Source organism: Pelodiscus sinensis, chromosome 1 (assembly GCF_049634645.1).
Source record: "Pelodiscus sinensis isolate JC-2024 chromosome 1, ASM4963464v1, whole genome shotgun sequence".
Lineage (NCBI taxonomy): Eukaryota > Metazoa > Chordata > Testudines > Trionychidae > Pelodiscus > Pelodiscus sinensis.
In genome coordinates this window covers 266,532,508-266,558,084 of record NC_134711.1, presented here as the reverse complement: position 1 = coordinate 266,558,084, position 25,577 = coordinate 266,532,508, and the positions used below count along the sequence as shown (strand labels likewise).

At 38.1% G+C, this 25,577-nt stretch overlaps 1 protein-coding gene and 1 long non-coding RNA gene across 18 annotated transcripts in view; one reads left to right on the top strand and one right to left on the bottom strand.

The window, feature by feature from the left end:
* The window catches only part of MYCBP2 (MYC binding protein 2), a 368,898-nt gene that overhangs the window by 48,831 nt on the left and 294,490 nt on the right, over nt 1-25,577 (bottom strand). For 12 of the 17 annotated variants that reach the window (XM_075918843.1, XM_075918845.1, XM_075918849.1 and 9 more), the window contains 12 exons: nt 24,390-24,491; nt 21,314-22,963; nt 20,037-20,206; nt 15,549-15,793; nt 14,584-14,751; nt 13,550-13,707; nt 12,470-12,669; nt 11,723-11,872; nt 6,176-6,336; nt 5,358-5,514; nt 3,462-3,686; nt 576-641 (listed from right to left, as the gene is read on the bottom strand). In XM_075918843.1, coding sequence (XP_075774958.1) covers nt 576-641; nt 3,462-3,686; nt 5,358-5,514; nt 6,176-6,336; nt 11,723-11,872; nt 12,470-12,669; nt 13,550-13,707; nt 14,584-14,751; nt 15,549-15,793; nt 20,037-20,206; nt 21,314-22,963; nt 24,390-24,491 — 3,452 coding nt within the window. The remainder of the gene's footprint in view (nt 1-575; nt 642-3,461; nt 3,687-5,357; nt 5,515-6,175; nt 6,337-11,722; nt 11,873-12,469; nt 12,670-13,549; nt 13,708-14,583; nt 14,752-15,548; nt 15,794-20,036; nt 20,207-21,313; nt 22,964-24,389; nt 24,492-25,577) is intronic. The other 5 variants (XM_075918858.1, XM_075918847.1, XM_075918859.1 and 2 more) reach the window with 1 other exon arrangement.
* On the top strand, nt 11,796-24,526 carry LOC142826465 (uncharacterized). Its single transcript, XR_012900607.1, has 3 exons — nt 11,796-11,906; nt 15,970-16,120; nt 24,397-24,526. It is a non-coding gene; the product is annotated as an uncharacterized LOC142826465 (long non-coding RNA).

The following is a 25,577-nucleotide window of genomic DNA, read 5'->3' as shown; positions in this document are numbered from 1 at the left end:
AAAGGCAACGGTCAAAAGTGATAACAATACTGTAACAAAAAAGATTGTCTTGTAGTATGAAGTTTAAACACAGTGGCTTGGAATAAACTTCCTACTGATTCTGACAAGTCATGAAATCTCACTACCGTTCAATTTGCCCATATGTAAAACAGTAATAGTACTGTGAAAGCCAAGTTTATAACATGGTTAAAAAAAAGATTTTGATAAGTTCATGGAGGATAGATGCATTGATGGTTATTAGCTAAGATGGGTTAGGATGGTGTCCTTAACTTCTATTTGCCGGGAATGGGCGACAAGGGATGTGGATGGTTCATTCGATTACCTGTTCTGTTCATTCTCTCTGGGACACCTGGCATTGGCCACTGTCAGAAGACAGGATAGTGGGCTAGAAGGGCCTGTAGTCTGACCCAGTATGACCATTTTTAAGTCTCCCAGCACTGCGGGAAATTAAATTTGTTAAAAACTACTTGTAAACTACTTCCTCTGATTGACTGTGTGGTATGCATACTAAGGATTTTTTTTTTATCGTTAACAAAATATGTTATTTTTACATTCAGCAACATATAATTACTTACCTGCTTTATTCTGCAAAGATCTTCTACTGTCTTACCAGTCAAGAAAGTAATTGAAGTCACTTTGTTCTGCAACAGACAAGCAAAATCATGAATTTAAATAAAAACCTCCACAACTAATTCCAAGGGTGAATAGCATTATGGTAATTTCTTCCATATTAACATGGAGTGCCTTATCAGAGACACACAATTAATGGAGTTGTGCATTTAATTTCTTAAAAAATGAGATATCTGTATATCTAAGGCAACTGAAAGTTCTTATTACATACAAAAGTAGAAACAAGAAAGTGTGTAAATAAAAAAATGAAAGTGATTTTATATTGAAAACTTAAGAAAGAAGAATTGCAGAAAAGTTCCAACTAAATCTGTAAACTTTTTTTTGCATCACCGTGTGCACCTGAAATCAGGACATATATGAAACACAGGGACTTACGCATATAGTAGTATGGTTGCATACTACATGGAAGTACCCGGGGCAGTGCTGCTGGATTCTAGGGTACTCTATACACCGCTCCGTCTAGACTGCAAGCCTCTTTCGAAAAAGAGTGTTTAGACTACAACCAGTACTTTCGAAAAAGCAGTTTGCATTACATAGAGCCAAAAAAGGCATTCTTCCTTGTAAAACGAGGTTTCCCGTGGTCAAAAAAACGGACATGTTCTTTCGATTTACTTTCGAAAGAATGCGGAAGCAGTCTAGACACAGGGGAAGTTTTTTTAAAAAAAAGGCCACTTTTTTCGAAAAAACGCTGTAGTCTAGACACACCCCTGGATACAGATACTGTGGCAGCTTTAGATTTATTCAAAAGCTGAGGTATTAAATTAAATGAATCGCTGCAGCTTTCCTTGTGTCATTTAATTTATATTAAGTTCAATTAGGGCAGTCAAGTGATTAAAAATTAATTGTGATTAATCACACTGTTAATAACAGAATACCATTTATTTAAATACTATTGGATGTTTTATACATTTTCAAATGTATTGATTTTATTACAGTACAGAATAGAAAGTGTACAGTACTCTCTTTTTTATACAAATACTTGCATGATAAAACAAATAATATTTTTCACATAATTTAATAAAGGTAATGAAGTCTCTTTGAACCTGCAAAGGGAGAATTACGAGACAAAAAGTAACTGTGTTCAAAAACAAAACAATGTAAATTTTTAACATCTTCAGGACCACTATGTTTTACTTCTTGTTTAGCTAATCACTCAGACAAAGAAGTTTGGTTATAATAGAGAGGAGATAATGCTGCCTGCTTCCTGTTTACAATGTCATATGAAAGTGAGAACAGGCACTGTTTTAGCTGGCATTGCAAGACATTTGTGTTTCAGATGTGCTAATGGTTCACGTATCCTTCATGCTTCAACCACCTTCAGAGGATATGCGTCCATGTTGTTGATGGGTTCGGTTTGGTAATGATCCAAAACAGTACAGAGTGGCATGTTAATTTTCATCATCCGAGTCAGATGCCAACAATCCAGGATTAAGTTTCTTTTTTTGGCAGTGCAGGTTCTGTAGTTTCCGCATTAGAATGTTGCTTTTTTAATACTTTTGAAAGCATGCTCTACTTCTCATACCTCTCAGATTTTAGACAGCACTTCAGATTGCTAAAACATGGAGTAAGTACTGTTGCTATTTTTAGAAATATCATATTGGTACTTTCTTTGTGTTATGTCATATTGACTACGAAAGTATTCTTAAAATGAACAGATGCAGAGTCATCATCTGAATCTGCTATAACATGAAATACATGGTGGTCAGAACAGGAGACATAGAGTTCTCCTGCCAAGGAGTTCAGTCATAAATTTAATTAACACATTTTTTTATAACAAGCATCATCAAAGTGGAAGCATATTATTTGGATCTGGAATGGCAGCTGAACCACAAAGAGGCATAAGAATGTTTAGCATATCTGGCATGTTAATACCTTGCAGTGCCAGGTACGAAAATGTCTGTTCTCATTTTCAGGTGACATTGTAAGTAACGAGCAGGCAACATTATCTTCTGTAAACATAAACTAATTTGTTTTTCTTAGAAATTGGTTGAAGAAGAAGCAGGACTGAGTTGACTCGTAGGCTCTAAGTTTTACATAGTTTTGCTTTTTTGAGTGCACATTGTATAACATTTGTAAACTGCACTTTCACAATAAAGAGACTGAACTACAGTACTTGTATGAAGTTAATTGAAAAATACTATTTGTTAATCATTTTTACATTGCAAATATTTGTAATAAACCAAAATGAGCATTGTACACTTTGTATTCTGTGTTGTAATTAAATACTTTATAAATTTTAATTGGCCTATTGTTTAACAGTGTAATTAATCATGATTAATCTGTGATTGAAAGACCTACATTCAATGTATTTTACACATCCTCTAAATGTAAACATTCAGTTTGTTACACATAATGTATCGTTTTTCAGGAGAAAAATAGAAATTACAGTAATAGGATGGTGATAGTCATGATTTTCTATATTTGGGAGACTAAAAATGCCATTTGGGATTGTTGGAACAAACTTTCCAAGTGGACATTTGTGCAAAAAACAATCAGAAGGGAAACAGTTAATAATGTGAATATTAAAATTGTAATGATTAGGTTTCAAAGTTAACCCACTGAGAACGAGATGATTCATACCTCCCAGTCTTAGGCTTCGTATAGACAGCCAAACTTGCTGAATCACTTTACACTGTTTATGTTTGGAAGCTTACCTTTATAACCCAAAATTTAGAAATTTAATTTCTTAAAATGAGAATTAGATTCAGGTACAGAATTCTGAACTAAACAGGATACAGTAAGTGGTGGGGAAGAGGACGATAATAAAATTGTGACAGAATAATACATAAGGCCCAGGTTGTGTACCTAGTAAACAGAAGAATTTTTCTTACCCCAAGATCTCGGGAATTGTCTACATGAACAGAGACATAGCGAGCATTGATTCCTTTTACACAATTGATAGTGATGTTCTTAGTTTTATTTTTATCTTCATCTCCTGACTCCCAGAAAGTTTCTGTGGACCCATCTGTCAAACTGCCAATCATGGCTGGTCTGCTTGATGTTTTGATGTCAACAATGCTGGTTAGGTCTTTTAGGCAAATTACTATACACAATTCCTGTTAAAAAAAAAAAAACACTTAAAATCTCACAAACGAAGCCCAAGTAAAAAAATGTCGAACACACTTTTTAAACCAATACACTTGCTAAATTAATAGAAGAAATCCGTGCATGAGTAAGTTATATGATCAAAGCTCCTGATTTACTAAGCTTCAGTGATCAGGGGAAATACAGTGGATAACAGTTCCAGTTGCTAAAGCGTAATAAGAACGGAAAAAATGGTCAGTTTATTTTTTTCCTACTAAATTTGCATATCCTCTCTTTACTGTACTTTCCTTTGTAGTTGATTTAAAAGGACCCATGTGTACCTTCAAAAGAACGAAAGGAGAAAAAAGAAGAAATATGAGGATGGGATTTGAAATAATAGGTGATAAGAAAAAGAACATAAGTTTTAAAAGTTTTAAAAGCAAATTTTTTATTTATTTAAAGCAAAATATAAAAGGTCCTTCTCCTCCTGACCACAGAAAACAGTGACAGAAAGTAGGGATGGTCACTATTTCAAAATACTGATTTGAATAATGCTCAAGTTGAGAGGTAATATTTGAAGCGTTAAATCTAAATAGCACAATCTGAATATAAGTCACAAAGGCCCTGATCATGATATTACTTAACTAACGTTAAATAAACGGCATATTTAATTGTTATTTAATACATTTATATGTAATAAAGTATGATTGCTAAAAACAAGAAAATTAAAGCCATTTGATTATAGTTCTGAAGATTATCTACTAATTCATTTTGATCTACAACTAGTGAAATGTACTGGCTAAGGGTACGTCTAGACTACAGGGTTTTGTCGACGGAAGTTTTGTCGACAGAAACTGTTGAGAAAACTTCTGTCGACATAGAGCTTCTAGACACATTCAGTTCTGTCGACAAAGCAAGCTGCTTTGTCGACAAAACCCTGTAGTCTAGACACAACCCTACAAGCAATAACACCTTCTGTCGATAGAACTCTGTCAACAGAAGGTGTTATGCCTCGTAAAATGAGGTTTACCAGCGTCGACAAAACTGCTGAGTTCTGTCGACGTTATGTCAACAGAACTCAGCGGTAGTGTAGACGCAGGTATAGTTTTGTCGACAAAACTCAGTAGTCTAGACACACCCTAAATGATTTACCTGGCCTAGCTCCTTCAGGGACAGGAGGCTAGGTGAATGGAGAATGTAGGAATGGGGGTGGATGGGGAGAGACGGAGGTTGAGGAGGGACTCAGGGCAGGGGACTGGGAGTGTGGGGAGGGGGGGTGGAGGAGTGAGGGTGGGCCACTGGGTAGGGGGTCCCATGAAGCAGGACTCTTTGTTCCCCCGGCCAGAGGCCATCTGTCTCCCCTTTCCCAATCAGCAGGGGCCTTCCCCTCCTGCCAGCTGTGCTGCAGCCAAAGGCGGGGGGGGAGGGAGGGTTTGGGGAAGGGGGCTATTTACCTCGTCTGGTGGCAGACAAGTCCCAGCCCCAGCTGACCACTCTCTTGGTGGTGTGGCTGCTCCCCGTGGTCAATTTGCAGTCTACCTCTTCCCTGCACCCATTTTCCTGGTGCAACCAAACCAAGAGGAAGCTGCATAGCAAATTTGGTGATTCTAGCTCTTACCATTTAGGAGTTTTTGAACAAACAGACTCACGGACAGATAGATAAATACACATTTTAAAAATGTATAGACAGAAAGAAGACTTGCCTGACTCATGGGTTCAAAGCCAGACTGTATACTGATACTAAAGCTTTCCTCACTATCTCCATCATCAGATTTGGACAAAATGTTGTTAATATGATGAAAGACATTGCTCTGATGCAGGAACTGGTGGTCTGACTGTTTGAATTTGAGGCTCCAACATCTGAAAAAAACATTAAAAATAAGTTAAAGCTTTTTTTCAATATCAGTGCATATTTGCAAGCACCATTAGTATTTACATTATTTAAGTTTATATACACGTTTTGAAAGGACATATCAGGATCAGAAATATATTGTATATTATTCTGAAGAAGGCAAGAAGAAATATTTGTTAACACCACAAAACATCTATAGCAGGAATATTTGTTATAGTTACACCAGAGTTGACTTCAGTGTAATTATTCCACGTAGTCCACATAATTCTTCCACATATTAAGATAATTATTCCACATGTTCTTTTATGGCAGTTATAATAGTGAAATGAAGAACACAAAGTTTTGGGAATTAGCTAAATATGACATATTTCTCAAATGAAAAGTATTTAATCTACATAAGGCTTATGCATGTACACTAAAGAACAGAACAGAAGCATAATTTGTTTACAGTAGAAGTGATAGACATGATAAAAAACAAAAATAAAATAGTTTTCTCTACGAACCTCTTGTTTATGCTAGGCTTAAAGAAACATCCCTTTTCTCTTCTTTGAAATAGCATAGCCTCGCATTTCAGATTTTTAAATTGCACTACAAAAATCTTCTAATAATTTAGTTTAGAATGCTTGAATGTCTTAGGCCTTTCATAGTTTTTCCTTATTTTGTACCTACCTTAGGGCCATTTGTTGCAAAGAACTACCACTTGGAAGAGACATCATAAGATCAGAGATGGTCTGAAGCAGACGATGAAAAGTGTGGGGCAATGGATGAGCTGCTTCACCAGCAATCACTATATCTGACAGTGGATGCTCACATACTCTTGTGTCTTTCTCCTGAGAGTCAAAGAAAATATGTTACACTGGAGTTCAGATTAAGAGTTCACATAAATAATTTAGAATAAAATATACACGAGGGAAGTTGTAAGTATCCCCTATCAAACTGTTATAAAGTGTCAGAAAGACAGAGGTAAAGTTAACATTAAAACAAATCTAAACAGGTTAAAATACAGAAATGCACAATTACGGGTGACACGATGCAATAACCATATTTTGGAGAATAAACTAAGGGAGAAGGGGAGACACTTTACATGCGAAATATTCTTGCAACTTTTTTTTTTCCATATCTAACTTTGAAATTGGGGTGGGGCATAACATTTAAATCTGGCATAGAAATAGCACCTTATAAGAAGCGTCCGAGTGTTTCTGATGAATACTGGCCTTGAAAAACTATATTCTAGGTACATTTACAACATTCTGCATGCCTTTTTTTTCCTCACTATCTTCATAACGTACACAACTAAGGACGGATGTGATATATTTGAATGACTGAGTTGCATAATTAAAGTTTGATGAAAGTGAGGTAACACTGCATATGGTAAGTTTTGTTCACTCAGGAGGAGGATTTTCAGCATTCAAACTTACACTAAGGGCTAGTCTACACTAGAAGTACTACAGCAGCGCAGCCATACAGATACAATTGCGCTGATGTAGCAGGTCTGGTGAAAATGCTCTATGCCAATGGGAAAGCGCTCTCCTGTCAGTATAATAAAACCACCTCTATGAGAGGTAAGAGCTAAGTCAATGGCAGAAACACTCTTGCCTACATAGTGCTGTTCACACTGTTGCTTAGGTTGGTGTCGCTTTTGTTACTTGGGAATGGGGCGGGGAGGGAGAGACAAGCTTATTCATACCCCAGAGCAACCTAAGTACTGCCAATATAGCCTTTGATTTAAACAAGCCTTAAGAATAACCAAGGTTTCTAGAGAAAATTTCCCTCAATTTTCTGGTACACAATGTATGAAGTATAGTTTTTAGTTCCCATACTTGTCAAAAACCGCACTTTCTATTAAGAGCAAAAATAATGAACTAAAACAAATGACAATGGATGAGCAGAACATCATTAATTCAGCACTTATGAAATGCAAATTAAATAAAAAGATGCTCATGAAAAAAATTGATAAATACCGTATGAATATGTTCATGAAAAAAGCAAACTAAAATGTAATGTTCATAAATAACCCTATAACAATGTATAATGCATATGATTTTCTTTTGGAAAAGGAAAAGCCTTTAAGTATGCTGGAGTGGTAGTTGGAAACACATCTTGTCTGAAGTATAAGAAGGAAACCAACATACACCACCTCATTAATTTACTGATTAAACAGTTTAAACAGTTTAATTTACTGATTAAACACCACCCTAAAACCTTACATGGAAGAAGCCATTGAAAACTGGCCTACTTATAAGACAAGTATTGGGGTAACGGCAGGCAAACAGAGAAATCAGCAAGAATATCTGTAAAAGAATGGAGCATTTTAAGATATAATATGCCACCCCCATGAGGGTAGAAAAATTTTCTTTTTGTTTTTCAGAACATCAGAAAGAGCTGGTACCAGCTAAAGAGCAACTGAGATAACACAATTTATTGTCGTGACAAAGATTGTGTTTTGTGTTTTTATGTCTTGTGATATCTGTCTCATTGCTAGCATTGCTGTGAATCGTGTTTGGAAAGGGGAAATACTGCATTACACAGAAAAGGATTAATAAGTATTTACACTGTATTTACAGGAACCAATATTGCAGAAGAGGCTGCAGATGGGAATTTCACCCACCCGCAGGATTCCCCTGAATTCTACAGGCATGGTACGACCCCCCTTTTTATTGGGCATGTCATGACACTCCCTTTTGGAATAAAGAGAAATGGATTTTAATTATACCTCTTCCTCTCCCTATCCTTTCACCTCAGGCCAAATTGTTAGTTACACACGTATCTCCATGGTGGTCCACCCTCATTCAAAAGCCTGTGGTCCTTAATACATTACCCTGCTCCCCTCTGTTTGATATCTTAATAACACATTTGCTAATTGTTTCCAGTTTGCCAAAGCAGGAGAGATGCTGCTGCTGCTGTGGACCATGAAGAATTCGGGTGATGGAAGTACCTGGAGGCAGCGAGATCTTGCCAACTATGTATGGGAGAGATGGAACTCCCTTCAAGGAGTTGATTCCTCTACTTGAATCCAATGCCTGGAACACGTTCAGGGGTTGTTAGATATGGGGACTGCTGCAGGGATCAGCCCTTAGCGCCACTGATCATTTATTGGACTAGCATTGTAACTCTGGGAAACATCACTGAATCCCTTATAGCCAACCTGGTATCTAGTGTACAGACTCTTTGGGGGTGTCACGAGGCGTGACTCACCACTCCTTCCAGTAGCACTGGAAATTAGCTCTTGTAAGCAGGTTGCCTCCTGCTGGCTGGTCTCCCCCCTGTTACTCCACTCTGTCCACAGTTGGACTTTGGACCTGCATCGCTCCCGGGCTACGGTGTCCTCTTCAGGGCATTGTCCTTCAGCAGTGCTCACTACAGTTCTCTCTCATTCCCCTTCCAGGGGTATATCAGCAGTCACATGGTTCACCTGCCACTGAGGCTAGCTGTGGCCTCCAAGCCTAGTCCCTTCACCTCAGGAGCAAGCCACAGTTTGTATGGGCCACATCTTAGTGGCAAAATGTAATGCAAGGGGGAAAGGAGGGAACCCAAGCCCACCCACTATTCTAGGTCCCAACCCAAGGACCCTCTGGTGGCAGCGTTGTCCTGCCCTTCTCTACTCCCCTTCACTGCCTTCCGTTCCCTGTGACTCTTTGCACCCTCCTGGCCATTGTGGCAAGGCCAGTGGTCTGGCAGGTATCAGATAGGAGCTTCCCTCTTCTAGTCCCCAAGCCTGCCCAGTACTGTTCTTACAAAGGTGCTTCAACGGGAACCAGCTCCTGCACCTTCCCTGGTCAGGGCCTAACTTCCTGTCTTTGCTGGGCAGCTGCCTATATGCCTGGATGCCCCAGCAAGCACCCTAACTGATTCTTTACAAGTTTCCCCAATTAACCAGGGCTCTGGGCAGGCTCCTTCCAGCCTGCATTAGCTCCTTCTGACCAGTGTGAAGCAGTTGCCCCACCACAGGGAGGAAGCCAGTGGTTAAGCAATTGAAGGCGCACTCGGCCTTTAGGGGCACCTGGCACAAAACCTTAGGAGAATGTACACTAATCCAATGTATCCTCACCATCTAGGGTGTCGTTAAGGGGAACTGGTCACTCTCCTAGGCCGTGTCCAGACTCAGGGGTTTTTTCGGGAAAAGTAGCCTTTTCCCGAAAAAACTTCCCCTGCATCCAGACTCAAGCCGCGTTCTTTCGAAATTATTTCGAAAGAACGCGGCTTTTCTTTCGATGGCGGTAAACCTCGTTTCACGAGGAAGAACGCCTTTTTTCGAAAGTTCCTCTTTCGAAAGAAGGTGTTCTTCAATGTAAAGAGGCCGTCTTCGAAAGAGAGCATCCAGACTCGCTGGGTGCTCTCTTTCGAAAAAGCAGATTTCTCTTTCGAAAGATCCGCCTGCAGTCTAGACGCGATCTTTTGAAAGAGGCTCTTTCGAAAGATGCTTTCGAAAGAGCCTCTTTCGAAAGAAGCCTGCAGTCTAGACATAGCCCTATAGTTTGGGTTAGGGGGAGGGTGCAGATGGAAATGATTCCAAGAACCCGTATGGCAAGTCCAGGTTGGGAAAACAAAGTTTGGTTTTAGTAGGCTCAGAAATATACTATCCGCACACGAGGTTAATATGGGCAGAACCTGGGAGGGATGGCCACAAGAACCACTGCTCTACAATGCACAGAGATGGTATCCCTTCAGCACTGAGTGGAACAGAGAAATAGAATTTGTTGTGAGGGTTCAGCAATGCGCAGTGGTCAGACTCTGGAAGGTGGAAAAAGCGTGGAGAGGGAGTGATCTGGTTTGGGTAATCTTCCTCTGCAATTTGGACACTCCACCTACCAGATTTTTATACCAGCCGTATAACAACTTAACCTGACCGGACACCTGAAGGTGCTAATTAACTGGACGAAAGCAGAACCTAAGCCTACCTGGATAAACTGGGACACTTTGACACACCTGTTAAAGCAGCTCCAGGCTGAACAACTCCAAGAGTGAATCCTGGAAGCCCTGGGCCATCCAAGGGATTAATGCATTCCAATTGGCAACTGAACTGCCAGCACATTGTGCTTGGACTGATATAGACTGTACCCTTCGGACAGGCCTAACGAACACTCATTCACTTCTCAAATTGTTTATACTGTTGGAACTTTGCTCCTACTAACTGTTATTGTTCATTTTACTGATGGCAAGTTTAAGGCTGCTCCCTGTAGCCCAGTAACCAACCCCGTGTGCGACCTGCCTTTCCCATCTCATGACTGGTGGAACAAGGTACTGGGCAGTTAGAGACAGGGACGCTAGCCTGGATATCCCGCCAGTCAGTGTGCGGGAAGCAGGGCGCCTGGGCCCTTCTTTGAAAGAGAGTGGGGGAGTGTTGGGATATGTAAAAATTAATAGATCTGAAATTGCTCTACGGTAGTTGTTCAGGGGTCAGCCACAACATTACCCTTTAAACATACTTTTTCCTTTTGTTTTGTAGTTTGGGAAGATACATTAAGGGTCCAGTCGAGACCAGCATTATTCTTTGATGTATAAACATACTCTCTCTCTCTGTTCTGTAGCCTAGGAAACCAGATAAGTATGGAGTTGCTCTATTTTGTTATGTCTTTTGCTTATCCTCATTGGCTCTGCATAATATATCTTCAGGATCAATTCCTTGTAATCTCTGTAACCTGTTAGTTTGTAGCATAGGAATGTGTTGATTTAATTAGAAATTATGTAAATAGTAATTAGGGGCAGGTATAATTGTATTCATTATTTGCTTATTAATATTTATTTTATGGGAGTTAACATTACTAAATAAGGCTTTAGGAAAAGTAGTGATAGACATGTGAATTAATATACTAAAATAGATAAAAGAGAGTAACTGGCACTAGGCTGTTGCCACTCAGACACTGTGTTGAATCTCCAGGGGGTAGCTGAGTTAGTCTGTACAGGATAAACTTAAAAAAGAAAAACTAGTCTGGTAGCACTTTATAGACTAACATAACATATAGATGGTATCATGAGCTTTCGTGGGCACAGCCCACTACTTCAGGTGATGTCTGAGGTAAACGTGCATAGGCAATAAAGCAATTCCTTTTACCCCATCCGCTCCTGGATTGCCTTTAGATTTTATTTTTCACTAAAAGTTATATAACATACAAGATTAATGTTCTGTTTTCACTTTTACACATTCAGAAAATATTTGTAAACTGGTTTTACAGTTATAGCCACAATTTCTGTAAGCATGCTAAAAATCTCACATACTTGTTCTGCATTTTCTTTATTTGCTTTGTTTTCTTCATCTTCGTCTTCCTCAGGTTCCATAGGGGCAGGAGTCAGTGAAGCCACGAAATGCCATAAAATATCATGAAGAGAAGTTGTTTGAACAACATTACAGAGAAGCCAGTTAAAAGCCTAAAATAAATGTAAATATGAAGCTGTAGTTTAGGTAAGGAAAGTTGAAAGTATGAATACAGAGTAAAAAAGAAGGATTCATTTTACATGAGAGGCACAAGTATTTTTGAAAAGTTTTCAAAAACACTGCTACACAAGCCCCTATGTTAAGCTAGACACTATTTCTTACAATTATGTAAACATATCACAGGGAATATACTACACTGAGGGCTTGCACATACAGACAGTGTGCAGCAAAACGGGGGGAGGGGAATCTACAGTGCTCTAGTCTGTGATACTAATTGATCATGTGGACTCTGCCACAGAACAGTACTTTAAAACAAAACTTGAGAAACTTATAAGTCCTTTAGGTACATTTAAAGATTAGAAAAACACTGTTGACCATGCAAATTACCATATTTACAGATTTTGCACACATTATTAGGACTACTCAGACTTGTTTTAAACCTTGCTGGAAGTCTCAATCTGTGATTAGTGAAAGAGCATTAACTTGTATGTATTAGTATTAAATTTAATATAAAAACTGTTTCCAAACGTCTCTGAAGGGAGGACAAGCAACTGATGTGTTATTTTTATTGCAGTCAGATTAATTAATACCTCCATTGCAAAGACTCGGCAAGCAGATTTCCGTAAGGCTTGTTTCATTGCTATTTCAAGTCCTTCAAGATCATGGTGCTGGATTACAAATGCCAAAACTGGCCACTGAAAATTTCTCTCTCCTTTGGAAAGAGAGCTGTGGGCGGAGATTAACCGAGAAAGTTCAGGAGATGGATGTCTCAGGAGAGAGGATCCCACTTCTATTTAAAAATATAAAAATATATACATATTAGATTCTTTATGCAACTCTTTTCACTGCAGCTACAAAAATCAAAGTACTAATTTGATAGTATTAATAAAATAACAATTTTAGTATGGACCATTTCTTCATTGTACAACAATAAAACACAATACCTAAAGTGAAAAAATCATGCTTCACTTCAGGGTAAGCAGACACTAAAAGTTGCAAGAACGCTTCCTGAGTTTTTAAAACAAAACAGAAAATTCCCAGGAATTCATTTCAGATCTGAATTACTTCTTGAGCCATTCTTAATGCTTTTGCATACCATACTTATTCATGGTTAATGCTTGATAAGCTATTAGTATTTAGAACTCAATAAATAGATTTTTTGGTTCCCTGTCACTTCCTATATATATATATATATAAAATAAAAAATTGCAGACGATAAACAAAACAAATGTTTTGTAAGCTTTTCTGTGAATCAAAAAAGTCAGAAAAATAAAATGACTGGCTCAAACCAAAACATTTCATTTTGATGTGATCCAGACATTTTCATTTCATTGCTGGGCACTGGACTAAAGAAAAGGAGGACAAAATGACCAGAGACAGAGAATGAAGAGACTTTCCTTAGCTCAACAGTTAGGAAGAAGTGGGAGACCCAGATTCAATTCCCCCCCCTTTGCCTCATGTGAAAAAGGGATTTGAATACACTATTTGCCAAAAGAAATCTGGGCTGCTTTATTAATTATACATATTTATAACAAATAGTATTTTTTCTAGGTCTTTTACTAAGGAACTGTACTCCTATGACTCCTTAAACTTCATTTAATTTTTAACCTAAAAATAGACATTTTAGAAAAGTGTGAATATTTGTTCTGCTTTAAGATGTCTATTTTTACCTGCATCCCCACTGTTGACTCTTCTTCTGGGGATGGCCTTAACTCGTGCAGGTAAAATAGAGTGCTGTTTGTCATATTCTGATGCAACAACTGAGTATGATCTTTGAAAGACTGTACGCTTTGCCAGGTCTGTATCTGTTATTGGACTGGTCTCCAAACTGCAAAGAAAAGCAATTAGTGAAGTCAAGGAAACATTTTTTGAAGCTTCAATTTGACATAACTCAGACAAAGTTCACAACTACAGTATTGTCATTAAAAAACTAAGTTTTAAAGACCGGAAATGAAGCAGACTAGAAAGCATATATTTGGTTAAAGGCACTACTGATGTATAAAAATTTACCTTATGCAAAACTTAATAATATATGAACTCAGGGACCTGCCTGTTCATATAAAATGGCCAAAGAGAAATTCTCACAAATTCATTCAACATATACATGCTAATATGTGTATCTTGCATTTCTTAAAATATATAATTGTGATGTAACTAGGGATGTCAACAAGTAGTTAACTATATGATTAACCGATAAGTCTAGGCTTATCGGTTAAACTTGTCAACTACTCGCATTCCTCCGCCCACTGCCTCTGTGTCAGAGGCCGCAAAGGGTGGGGAGAAAGCAGGAGTCAGTGCCAGGTAGAGCTGGCTTAAAAGCTGGTTCCTCCCAGCGGTGGCTCTATGGTGCTGCCTGCCCTTTCTCTCCCCCTGCTGCCTCTGTCAGAGGCAGTAGCGTGGGGTGGGTGTGGGGGCTGCTGTTAAACAGCCTCTGTCTGCAGCAAGCCTGGGCTCACTGTGGGCAGAGGCTGCTTCATGGCAGCAGCTCCTGTCCACAAGGGATCTGAGCCCCTCACAGACAGAGAGGACTCCCTGTGGACAGAGGCAGCTAGGACATCCCCATTGACAGGGGCTGCTGCTGGGGAAAAACTATTGTCCGAAGTGGGCCTGAGCTTGCTGTGGACACAGGTGGAACAGCCTTTGTCTATGGGGAGCTCGGACACTAGTATGTTAACTAACAGTTATCAAGAACTACCCTGCATACCTTGGTGGCATGGATTTCATGTTACTCTCTGGTTCCTCAAAGACATTAGGACTTGCATCAGGAGTGACTGATATGTATGGTGCAGGTACTGAAGTTGAACGCAGATATCTCATCTCATCTTGGAAGAGGTTGTCATCCTGATATCCAGCAAAGTTTTCATGATGATGCCTGCATTAAAGCAGATATTTAAACTAAAGGAGGGGATATGTACTATTATAGAGCTTAGGAATCCTATTGGACCAGAACCTCAACATGCTAGGCATTGTACAAACTCAGAACAAAAAGCCAACTGTCAAACAACATTTGAGACTAACCTGGGCGTGGCCTTTAGGAACTACCTCAATGTGAATGTTAATATGATGCCGAAATAGCAAGTTAAAGAATAGCCTACCTTGATGTGGAAGGGTTTTATCATTTGCTAATGTTTTGTAAACAGAATGGCTTCTCAAGCTGTTGCTGCTTATTGGAACACCAAATGTTCTTCTTTCATCATGACCCATTTTAGGACTCATGAACATAAAGTACAAAATTAAAATATACAGGGAAATACAAAAGGGCACGTGTTTAAATTCTCTTAATTGAGAGGAGGCAGTAAGAGGGGATTATGTAAACTAAAGTCAAGTCATAAATGTGAGTCTTACTATGGAATTCTGCTACCAAGTTTTTAAATCACTGAAATTTCAGTTTTAAGAATTATTCATGAAGCATCTAAAAATGTATTAGGGCGGCTCCCAAATTCAGTAGCTCTAATCCCAGGAGCAACATCAATCTAAATAGACATGACAAAATGATGGAAGATGAGAAAGCCAAGATAATAAAGAACCATGAGCATGCAAGCAGCATGGTAATGCTTCCAGAAAGCGACACATTTTATATATACTGTTTAGTTTAGTTTCTAAAATACACATTTTTATTTTTAATCAAACATTAAATGGATTTATGAACTCATGAGTAACTTTCATTACCTTGCTAAAGTCTGCAAATACAGACATGGCATTTTAATGGGAAAGTCCTCGGAAATTCCTTCTTTAACACTGGGAAGCTGAGACTGGAATGGTTTTGCAGGATGATAGCACAAAATACTGGGCTCAGCAGCACTACTCAGGGACAGCAAGAACAGAGCATTGGCTTTAATCACTTGATGAGCTTCCATGGTTGGCAAGGCACGAGGAGTCTTAACTTGCATTGGCTTTCTCCTGTATTGTTTAACCTAGATAGAAACATGTTACATTTTAAATCTTTATTTTATTATAGGTAAGGCTAAGATTTAGTCATGAATATTTTTAGGTAAAAAAATCAAGGACAGATTACACATAATAAAAAAATTTACACCTCCATAACTTTTACCATAAATAACAATGATGACTAAAATCTCTGCTCCTATAGCCCAGCTGCTCTGGGGTGCCCCTGCTCCAGTGATGAGAGCTGACAGTCCCTGGCAGCCTGTTCCTCCAAGCTCCCAACAGCTTTTGGGGCCATCTGTGAGACTAGTGCTCCTCAGGCAGTCCCTGGCACTGTCCCAAGAGCTGATGTGCAGGTAAGCCCCAACGTTTCTGCTCTGCCCACTTCCCAGGACCACTGATGGTAGATGCTCCCTGGAGTTACTGCTCTGGGCATCCACAGGACTGATACATCTCCGGCAGTGCCCAGGCACTTCCCGGGGCTGTCTGAGCAAATGGCATTAGCCCCTGCAGCTGCAGAAGTCAGAGTGGCCTCAATTACAGACGAAGCTGTTAGCAACACCAGCACTACCATTATAAAACTGTTTTCAGTTGCTTATAACTTTGTCAATTTCAAACCATTTCATATTGTTTAAATGTGAATATATAATGCTACTGTAAATGAAGCAGTACTTTCGTGCTACTGTTACTCTTTTGAGTAATACTGAGTGATAATTTGGTTACTGAACAACTGAGGTCTGAGTCCTGTGGCACCTTATAGACTAACTGAAGACTAACTTCAGTTAGTCTATAAGGTGCCACAGGACTCCTCGTCGCTTTTGCAGATTCAGACTAACACGGCTACCCCTCTGATACTTGAGATCTGAGTATCACTGATCTATCTCCTTACTTTCAAAGTCTGTAAAGCAGTCTATACAGTACCCCCAGGTTCCAGAAACACAATAGGAAGGAGTTATAGTGCTGTACTCTAAGGCTATGTCTGCACCACAGAGTTACTTTGGAATAACTGACCTTCTGAAATAACACAGTTTGCTTCTACACAGCAAAAAGTTATTTTGACATAATGTTGAGCGGGAGGACTTTTTTTTTTTACTTTGACTCTTATAACCTTCATTTTAGGAGGAGTAAGAGAAGTTGGAGGAAGAGTGTTCTCTAACTCAGACTTCCTGATGTGTAGACAAAAGCCAAAATAAGCTATTTTGACTTAAGCTATGCAATTGACATAGGCTTTATAGCCTTGCTGTACAGATGTGCCTTTAGGGAGCAAGTAGAGGAACTGGAGCAGCTCCTTTTCTATCCCAAAGTTGGTTTGGGTGTGGTGGGTATGGGAAGGGAGGCGCATGCAAGATTCTGAGTTCCTGCTGCCTAAACAGTCTGGCTGTGTCTACACTGGCACCCCTTTCCAGAAAAGGGATGCTAATGAGACACTTCGGAATTGCAAATTCCGCGGGGGATTTAAATATCCCCCGCGGCATTTGCATGAACATGGCTGCCGCTTTTTTCCGGCTCGGGGTTTTGCCGGAGAAAAGCGCCAGTCTAGACGGGATCTTGCGGAAAATAAGCCCTTTTCTGGAAAATCCCTTATTCCTACTTTCAAGGAATAAGGGATCTTCCGGAAAAGGGCTTATTTTCCGCAAGATCCCGTCTAGACTGGCACTTTTCTCCGGCAAAACCCCGAGCCGGAAAAAAGCGGCAGCCATATTCATGCAAATGCCGCGGGGGATATTTAAATCCCCCGCGGAATTTGCAATTCCGAAGTGTCTCATTAGCATCCCTTTTCCGGAAAGGGGTGCCAATATAGACACAGCCTCTCTGTGTTACATGGATTTCTGTTCCCTGATGGAGGGATAATCTTTTCACGGAGAAGCCTTCTGCTGTTAAAGATATTCTTACCTCCTGAGAGAGAAATCTGAAGAGGAGGGAGTGGAAACATAGACCACAGACAGGCTTGAGCCGAAATCACACCCATGGTTCTTGTCCTCCCAAGATCTTTTCCTGGTGGCACTGGCACTCAGGGCAAGTACCAAGTGTCTCTGAGACAAGGCCAGGAATAAGCAGTCCTTGACTGGGTCAGAAATAAGGCTCAGGCTGTCTTCTATTCTTTTCCCTTATCCTGGATGCTGAAGTTGATTCTTTGGGGGAAGCACTAATGCCTGAGGGACTCATTAACCACTTCTTACCCTAACAGAGCAGAATCCTTTTAAGGGGGTCTCTCTTGAAGAGCAAGTTTCAAATTCAGATGAGAAAAAAAATGTACATTTTTATAGTGAGGACAATTAATCACTGGATTTTCCATCACTGAAAATTTTTAAAATCAAGATTGGATGTTTTTCTAAAAGATATGGTCTAGTTCAACCATTACTATTGGACCTGAATTAATTAATGGCAGTCCTACGGCTTGTGTTATGCAGGAGATCAAACTAGATCACAAAAGTGTCGTGTGGTCTTAAAAATCTATGAACCCTCTCACTCTCTCCCTCCCCCCATACCTGAGTTGGTCTTGATGTGCATGAGGAGTATTGGGCAATGCTTGATGGAGTTGGAGCCTGGCCCCTTTCTGGCCCTGTTTTCCCCCATATGGAATGATATACAAGACAAAAGTGGTGAAAATACAATATTATGCTTCAAAAAAGTATGGGAAATATTTCTGTGCTAGAAATGGAGGGGATAAATAAAAGGGAAAAGTTTAAGGTGAGATTTTATTTTTAAAAATGTCCACGTGACTTAGAAGCCTGACTCATATCTTCAGAAGTGACTCATGCACTTCAGACTTAAGTTCTGTTAAATTTCAAGATGACAGACTATGAGCAGTTGAAAAACTTACTCTTGGAGATCATGTTCCTGGCTCTTTCCTTTGGTATTAGTTCTGAGGATCTCTCCCATATATGCAGGATTTTTTCTTTAAATCTTAGAGACATTTTGCTATAGAATACTTTGCAATGGGTCTCAGTATAAGACTAATCCTTAGATAGAAATTGCATGAAGGGGAAAAGGAAACTCATTTTGTTTTTCTTAGTTTGGTTTTGTCCTCTCTCTGAATTCCTTGAAAGGCTATATTGTTAAATTCCTTGAGCTTCACAACTGGACAAAATTTCTCTCGCACAATAGCTGGCTCTATGAATCTCTTGTAACCTTTCAGCTCTTTCAGGGATTGCAACAGCTGGTGGGAAGAACTAAGGCAAAGCACAACAGTTTTCTCTAAAGGACTTACATTGGGGAAGAATAAGATAAAGCAGAACTGTTAGTAGTTGAAAGATGGCAAGGGAAAATTGCATCTCCCCACCCTAGCTTGTTCATTTTCACTTTATGGTTCTTGATTCTGGTAGTAAAGAGAACCCTGTTGAAGAGGACTGCATTAGCACTTTGATATAACTGCTCGCCTTGTGCTGGGTGACAGATCTTTTGTGAAAGCTGGCTATCTTCACAAGTATGGAACAACGTGACTGGAACCAACAGACTCTGGGTTTGTTGGTGTCTCATATGAATGCTGCGGTAAATCTAGAAAGAAGGGTATGCACCTGTTTGCAAGAACAAAAGAAATCTGGAACATGTTCTCACTCTCATTCATGCCAATCAGCTAAAAGAGAAACAGTTTTCCCATTCCTGGACTAACATTTCTGATAGATGCATGGCCTTATGTGGAGAGAGGACACTGGAATATACTAAACCCATCTGACGACAGGATGGAATTATACACAAGTGTCCAGAAGCCATGAAGACCAAAGAAAGTATACATTTATGAGTTTAAAAACTATCTTCATAGTTCTAAGAATCAATTATTTTTTTAAAGTTAGGACAAGTGGTGTTTATTATATATTATCCAAGCATACATTTTTATTTTGTAAATTATTTATGAACTCAATATATAAAAAACATGTTAAACATTTCTAAGAGAACAACAAACATTTAAAAGATAAACTAGCAATCCTATTGGTCATAAAATGCAATCTGATTAAACTGGCATTGAACCAAATGTACAATGACAGCATACTATTTGTCAAATAAGGATTTATTCAAAGATATTTACAAAATTGAATTTGAAAATAAGGAAAAACACTAAAATAGTTTGGATTAACAACAAAGCAGCAATGACTTCTCCTGCTTACCCTCATAAATTAGACCTGAAGTACAAAATCAGAAGGGTTAATTTTTTAAAAATCATATTAAAACTACTTTTAATATAAGAGAACATTTCATGTTATTGGAGTAGCCTGAAATATCAGGATATACATGAGCTATTAATACTAACTCCAGAGAAACAGATAAACGTACCTTCTCTCTTGCTGCTGCTTGCTTTTCACGGAGGTATTTTTCTCTGCATCGATCACAAACCAGATACCAAGTGCTTCCTCCTATGCCACCATCACCACAATTACCAGCCCATCCTCCACAGAAGTGTCCAATGCTATTATAACCTTGACCTCCTGCATACCGGCCACAACCTTGAAATAATGAAAACAAGATCCGTAAACAATAGCTTTATTTTTAGGAAAGCATACTTCTTTTTGCTTTCTGTAAATAGCTTTTCTTTCCAGTTTTGTTTTCTCTAAATTCCTTAAAAGCTATGTTTTGAAAGCTAATGAGGGGGAGTTTTTGAAAAATTAAGCTCTTAAAAATTAGGAAATTTCCAAAATTAAAAAGGGCATTTTCAACATTAAAATTACTTTTCTGTGTGAAAATTATGTATATATTATAGCAACTATAAAACTTGTAACTGAAGTAAATTAGTAAAAAGCCAGTTTTTCTTTTGTTGACTTTCTGTAGTGAATGGTTGTTTGTCTATGGCCAGTTTTTCACTTGACAAGAAGATCCTTATATAAAACATCCATGTCCATACTACTTTTTATAGAGGTCTTTCCCTGAAGTAGCATACTTGTGTAAATATGTCACTTACGTCGCCTCTAACCTGATCCAATGAAAAGTTTCATCAGAGCACTCCATGATACTTCACATAGAGGACTATTTCTCTGTCAGATTTCAATTTCCGACCCATCCCTCAGCCTCATCCTATTTCAGAACAAGTGCTGCTTTATAAATAACAACAACAACAACAAAATAGTAGCAAAAGTAAACTCCTCCCCACACTTGTCTCCTATTTGTAAAAGACTGAATAGCTTTTGCTTTGAGTTGCCAAAAATCTTCAATATTCTCCACAGAAGAGGTCTGGGAACAATTAAAGTTTCAGAAGGTTATCAATGACTGAAAGCATGGGATTATAATGGAAATATTTGACAATCTAGAGCTCCTATTATAGATAGATTTATATTTAAATTTGTTATCTTATTTCCTCCACAGAATCACAAACTAATATTTTAGATTAAAAACTGTGTTGCCAAATAGGCACTGTAAATTCAGCAAGGCATTTAAATATGACTAATTTTAAACATGAGTGCTAGACATGTACTTAATCACTTACTGAATCAAGGTTTTCAATGTACTGTTTTAATTAACACAATTTCCAGTATACTAAAAAGACGTGACTCACTTTCACAACTGTCAAAATACAAACTATGTAAAAATAAACTTTGAGTGAGGAAAAATAGTCTTACCTGGATGAGCTTGTCTCATGTGGTAAGTCACAGGATATGGATGCGATTCTCCACATAGCTCACAGATGGTATCTTTCTCAGGCCCTCCCACTGCAAGTTGGGCCATCTCACCAAAAAGATTTCCTCTTGGCCTAGCCTCAGCTTTTTCTTTTTTCTTCTTTTCCTTTTTGGTTTTCTTGTTATCTTTGTCACTTTCTTTCTTCTTTAATACTGCACAGGAACCTGGGCTTGGGAAAATCATATTCTGCGATGCTGCTTTAATGGTTGCTAAAGAAATATCTTCCCAAAAAGCTACCAAATGCTGCAGTGTTAAGGGAAGAGGAGACTTTGATTTCATAGCATAATGACTGGATGTTTCAAAAGAGATAATTTCAGTTTTTCCATCTTCACACTTCTCATGTAGAGGTGGCTCTTTAAGCATAGACAGGACCTTGTTTTTGTTGATGCTGCCCATTTTAGATATGTCTGGACCATGGGGCGCAATGTTAAACATATTAAGAGCAGATGATATTTCCAATGAGTGTCTATTTTTCAATTTAGTTTCTTTTTCCTCTATCGGTTGTTGATTAAGACTGCTTCTTATTGGTGCATGCTCTTTGGAAAGCTCTGGATTAAACTTCAAAAAAGATGAACAAGCCATAGCATCATGGACTATTCCTTCATGCCATAGGAAAGAAGCAAAGACAGCTCTGGAACATTCTGCAACAGATGGTGACATTGCTTGCTTGGCTGGTTCTATAGATTTGGATCCATCTCCTTTGAAAAGCAAGCCAGATTTTTCCTTTTTGGGCCTTATGTGCCTATTGGCACACTTACGGCTTACTTTTGGAGACGCTCTCATATCTTGCTCATCTTTCAGTGGTGCTTTTCCTATGCTAAAATGAATTTTATTAGAACTATCATCCACAATCTTGAATTCTGTGTTATCTTCACATGTGCTATCTGTAATACTATTAGTTTTTAATGTACTTGAAGTGCAAACTTCAACAACTTCACTATGAAGGTTTTCTTGTACAACATGAGGAGAAGGAGCCCTGTTTTCAGTTTCAGTCACAGGTTTTGCATCTTTTGATAGAATTTTTGGTTTGGGTGAAGTGGATCGTCCCCTTAATGGCTCTGTCAGTGGTACTTTCTTCTTGCGAAGTGTGTCTGGATCAAGTGTGTAAGAGTCTGATTTGGACCGTTCCCGAGGAGGATCAAGCTTTGTTTTTACAGGGACTGAGGCTTTTTGAGGTAGAGTTTTATCATGCGGGGATGATGAGCGTGGAGAAGTAGTACCAGATGTGCTACATCTTCCTGCTGTGAGTGTCTTTGGCTTTGGTGAAGAAGACCGTGTTCCAGGTCCTGGAGATTCAGCTCTTAGACCAGAAGTTGTCCTTCCATCAGATTTTAGTGTCTGCAAAGTGTTATGGTTTGGAGATAATGATCTGCTATGAGAATCTGACCTCAACTTTGCAGCATCTGATTTCAACATAAGAGATTCACTGGCAGATAAGCCTTCTGTGCCTCTTGGTTTTTTCTGGTCAGCAACTGTTCTGATAATACGCCCATCAGGTTTGGGTGACCTGCTCTCAGCCCTGTGTTTTGATAGGTCTGATTTTCCTGCTGGAGAAACTGGTCTAGCAGCTGCTGTGAAATTCATTCTGTCACCTGTATGGTACATTTATAATGGAAATTGTTATTACATTTTGTAACTGGTAACCATTACAATACAATCGAACACAAAGTCAGATTTCAACCAGGTGCTTCTGTTAACATCCCAAAGTGCCAACAGAGCTGAAAAAAAGGTTTTTTTTAATTATAATACAACCACTAATTAGTTAAAACTACTTTGCAATGGGCACACAAATATATATATACACACATATTTATGCATGCATCTAAAACACACAGAAAATGCCTTGCTTGTGAAATAATCTAGTGATCCAAAGCACGACTGTACCGTACCAAGAATGAGAGTTCACAACCTCCACTGATCACCAATAAGGCAAAATAATTTGTTTACTTGGAAGCTTGAATACAAATCATTATTAGCTAAGTTTACCAGAGCTAAGATTATCAGAGTCACAACATAATTATTATTTATTATCTTTACATATGTTAGACTGACTACAACCATGACCTCTTAGCTACTTGTTTATTTTTCTTAATTGGTTAAGAGATAAAGTGTATATAGAATGTAACAAACTACACAACTAGAAAGGGCATGTTCCAGACATGCTACAAAAGAGTCAGGCTCAAAAGCTGGAGGTTGCCATATTAAGGTAAGTTAAGAATTAATTCATGTGATAACTCTTGTCTACTAATTCATCGTTTTTATGCTGACAGTAATCTGTTGTTCTTACACCAGTTCATTAACAATCCATTATCTGATAGAATTATGAATGACTTTGTATAAATGTATGTAAAATAAAAGCATACAAAGCCAAATAATGAAGCTCACAAGAAGAAAGTAATTTGTGTCCATGCTGTTTTCTATGAATGGATGTAGTTAGTTTATTTTACAGGATGGCATTTATAAAAAGTACTGGCAAACTACTCAGTAATCATAAATAAGTAAATCTAGAACACCTCTTTCCTTTCTTTTTCTTAGACAGCAGCTCCCTTGCTCATGTGCTGACTTCAATGGCTGCAACACTTGTCATAAAACAATTAGCCGTACAAATAATGTCTTAGTATTTTGAACTCAATCAACACAAAAATGGAATATATAATTTATACTATATTAAATGTTAGTCTATAAACTAATGAAAATATAGTAACATGAAGGTGAATCTTGTCCTCTCTTCACAAATGTTGCTAATTTGTTGTCTAAATATTCAGACATGTATGATTGTAGTCTGGTTTATAGTATCTTAACTGGCGTAAAATAACACTCTGTCTTCAGCAGAGGTCATGAAACCATTACAATTTAACTAGTAACACTGAGTTGTTATATGATGAAAAACATATATCAAACTTTAACATTAATGTTGAAACTGTTTTATCAAGTGAATGGAAGGAAAATGAATGGAAGGAAAAACCATTTTCCAATGTAAAATTTGAGTAACCTGTCTGTGTTTGCATGCATACCCACCCTTTAGTTTGTGAGAGAGAGATGAAATAGCAGAGGCAGGCCCAGCTACATCACTACTTTTGTAAATGCGCTCACGAGAAGCAAGGCAGCGGGATGGAGTTTCTATAGTGGAAAACAGTGGCACAGAAGCAGCATAGATTCAATGGAAAAATCAGCAAAGATAAAAACAAGCAAAACAAGTATTTCAAATGATATGTATATACTCTGCTAAATATTTTGTATTTCACTGCTAAAATACACTCTCCTAAACATGTTTTAGATGAGAATGTTAATTAATGTTGAAACTTTTTTCAAAGGCCTCACATTAATTTTTACAGTTTAAAAATGAAATGTTTTAGGATTTAAATATGTATTGTAAAAAACTGATAATTAAGTATTTGTGGGACCGACAACAGGGTTAATAGTTTATTATAAAAACAAAGGGTGGTATAATTATTTTAATTGAGTTTTGAGATCTTTTTATAATCTATAAATTTACATTTACAATTTAGAATTATATGATGGCATTTTTCTTTAGCAAGCTACTGTTAAATAGAACTAGAGAGAATGTAGAAAATTTACCTCTGATAATCACAATTACAAAAATAAAATAAGTTGCATTTTTAAAGGCAATTTAAATGTTTTTATTGGAATTATTTTTTCCTTTCATTTATGCAAGAAAATATAATTCAACGCAGTAATAGTTATACATATTATGTATCACTTAACATGCATAATATGAACTTTTTAACTGATCAGTATTACAAAATGATGTGTAGAATTATAAAGATTCAAATAAACAATTATGGATTGAAAATTGAATTAATATTTAGTCTTTATAAATAAAGACAGAAGAGGAGTTTGGCATGTCAACTCTCACTTCTGTAAGAAAGAGACTTTAATAATAAAGCTGTCAAAATTGCAAAGGGCAAGAATTATGCCTTTAAAAACACTGGGCCAGATGCAGTCATATTTTAGCTCCATGTTTAAATTCACGGAAGTTTCACAAGGATGAATTTGCTCCACTTAGTCAAAGTAGCTTGAGCTATCTAACAACCCACAAAACCAAGGAAATATTTTCATACTTTTTAAAAAATTTTTTGGCATCTTTAGTATATATTACCACAAGGCTCTAGACTTGTGAAATGTAAGAGGCACGGAAATTTTAACATGGAATTTTAGCCTTAACTCTAGTGCTGACATGAAGTA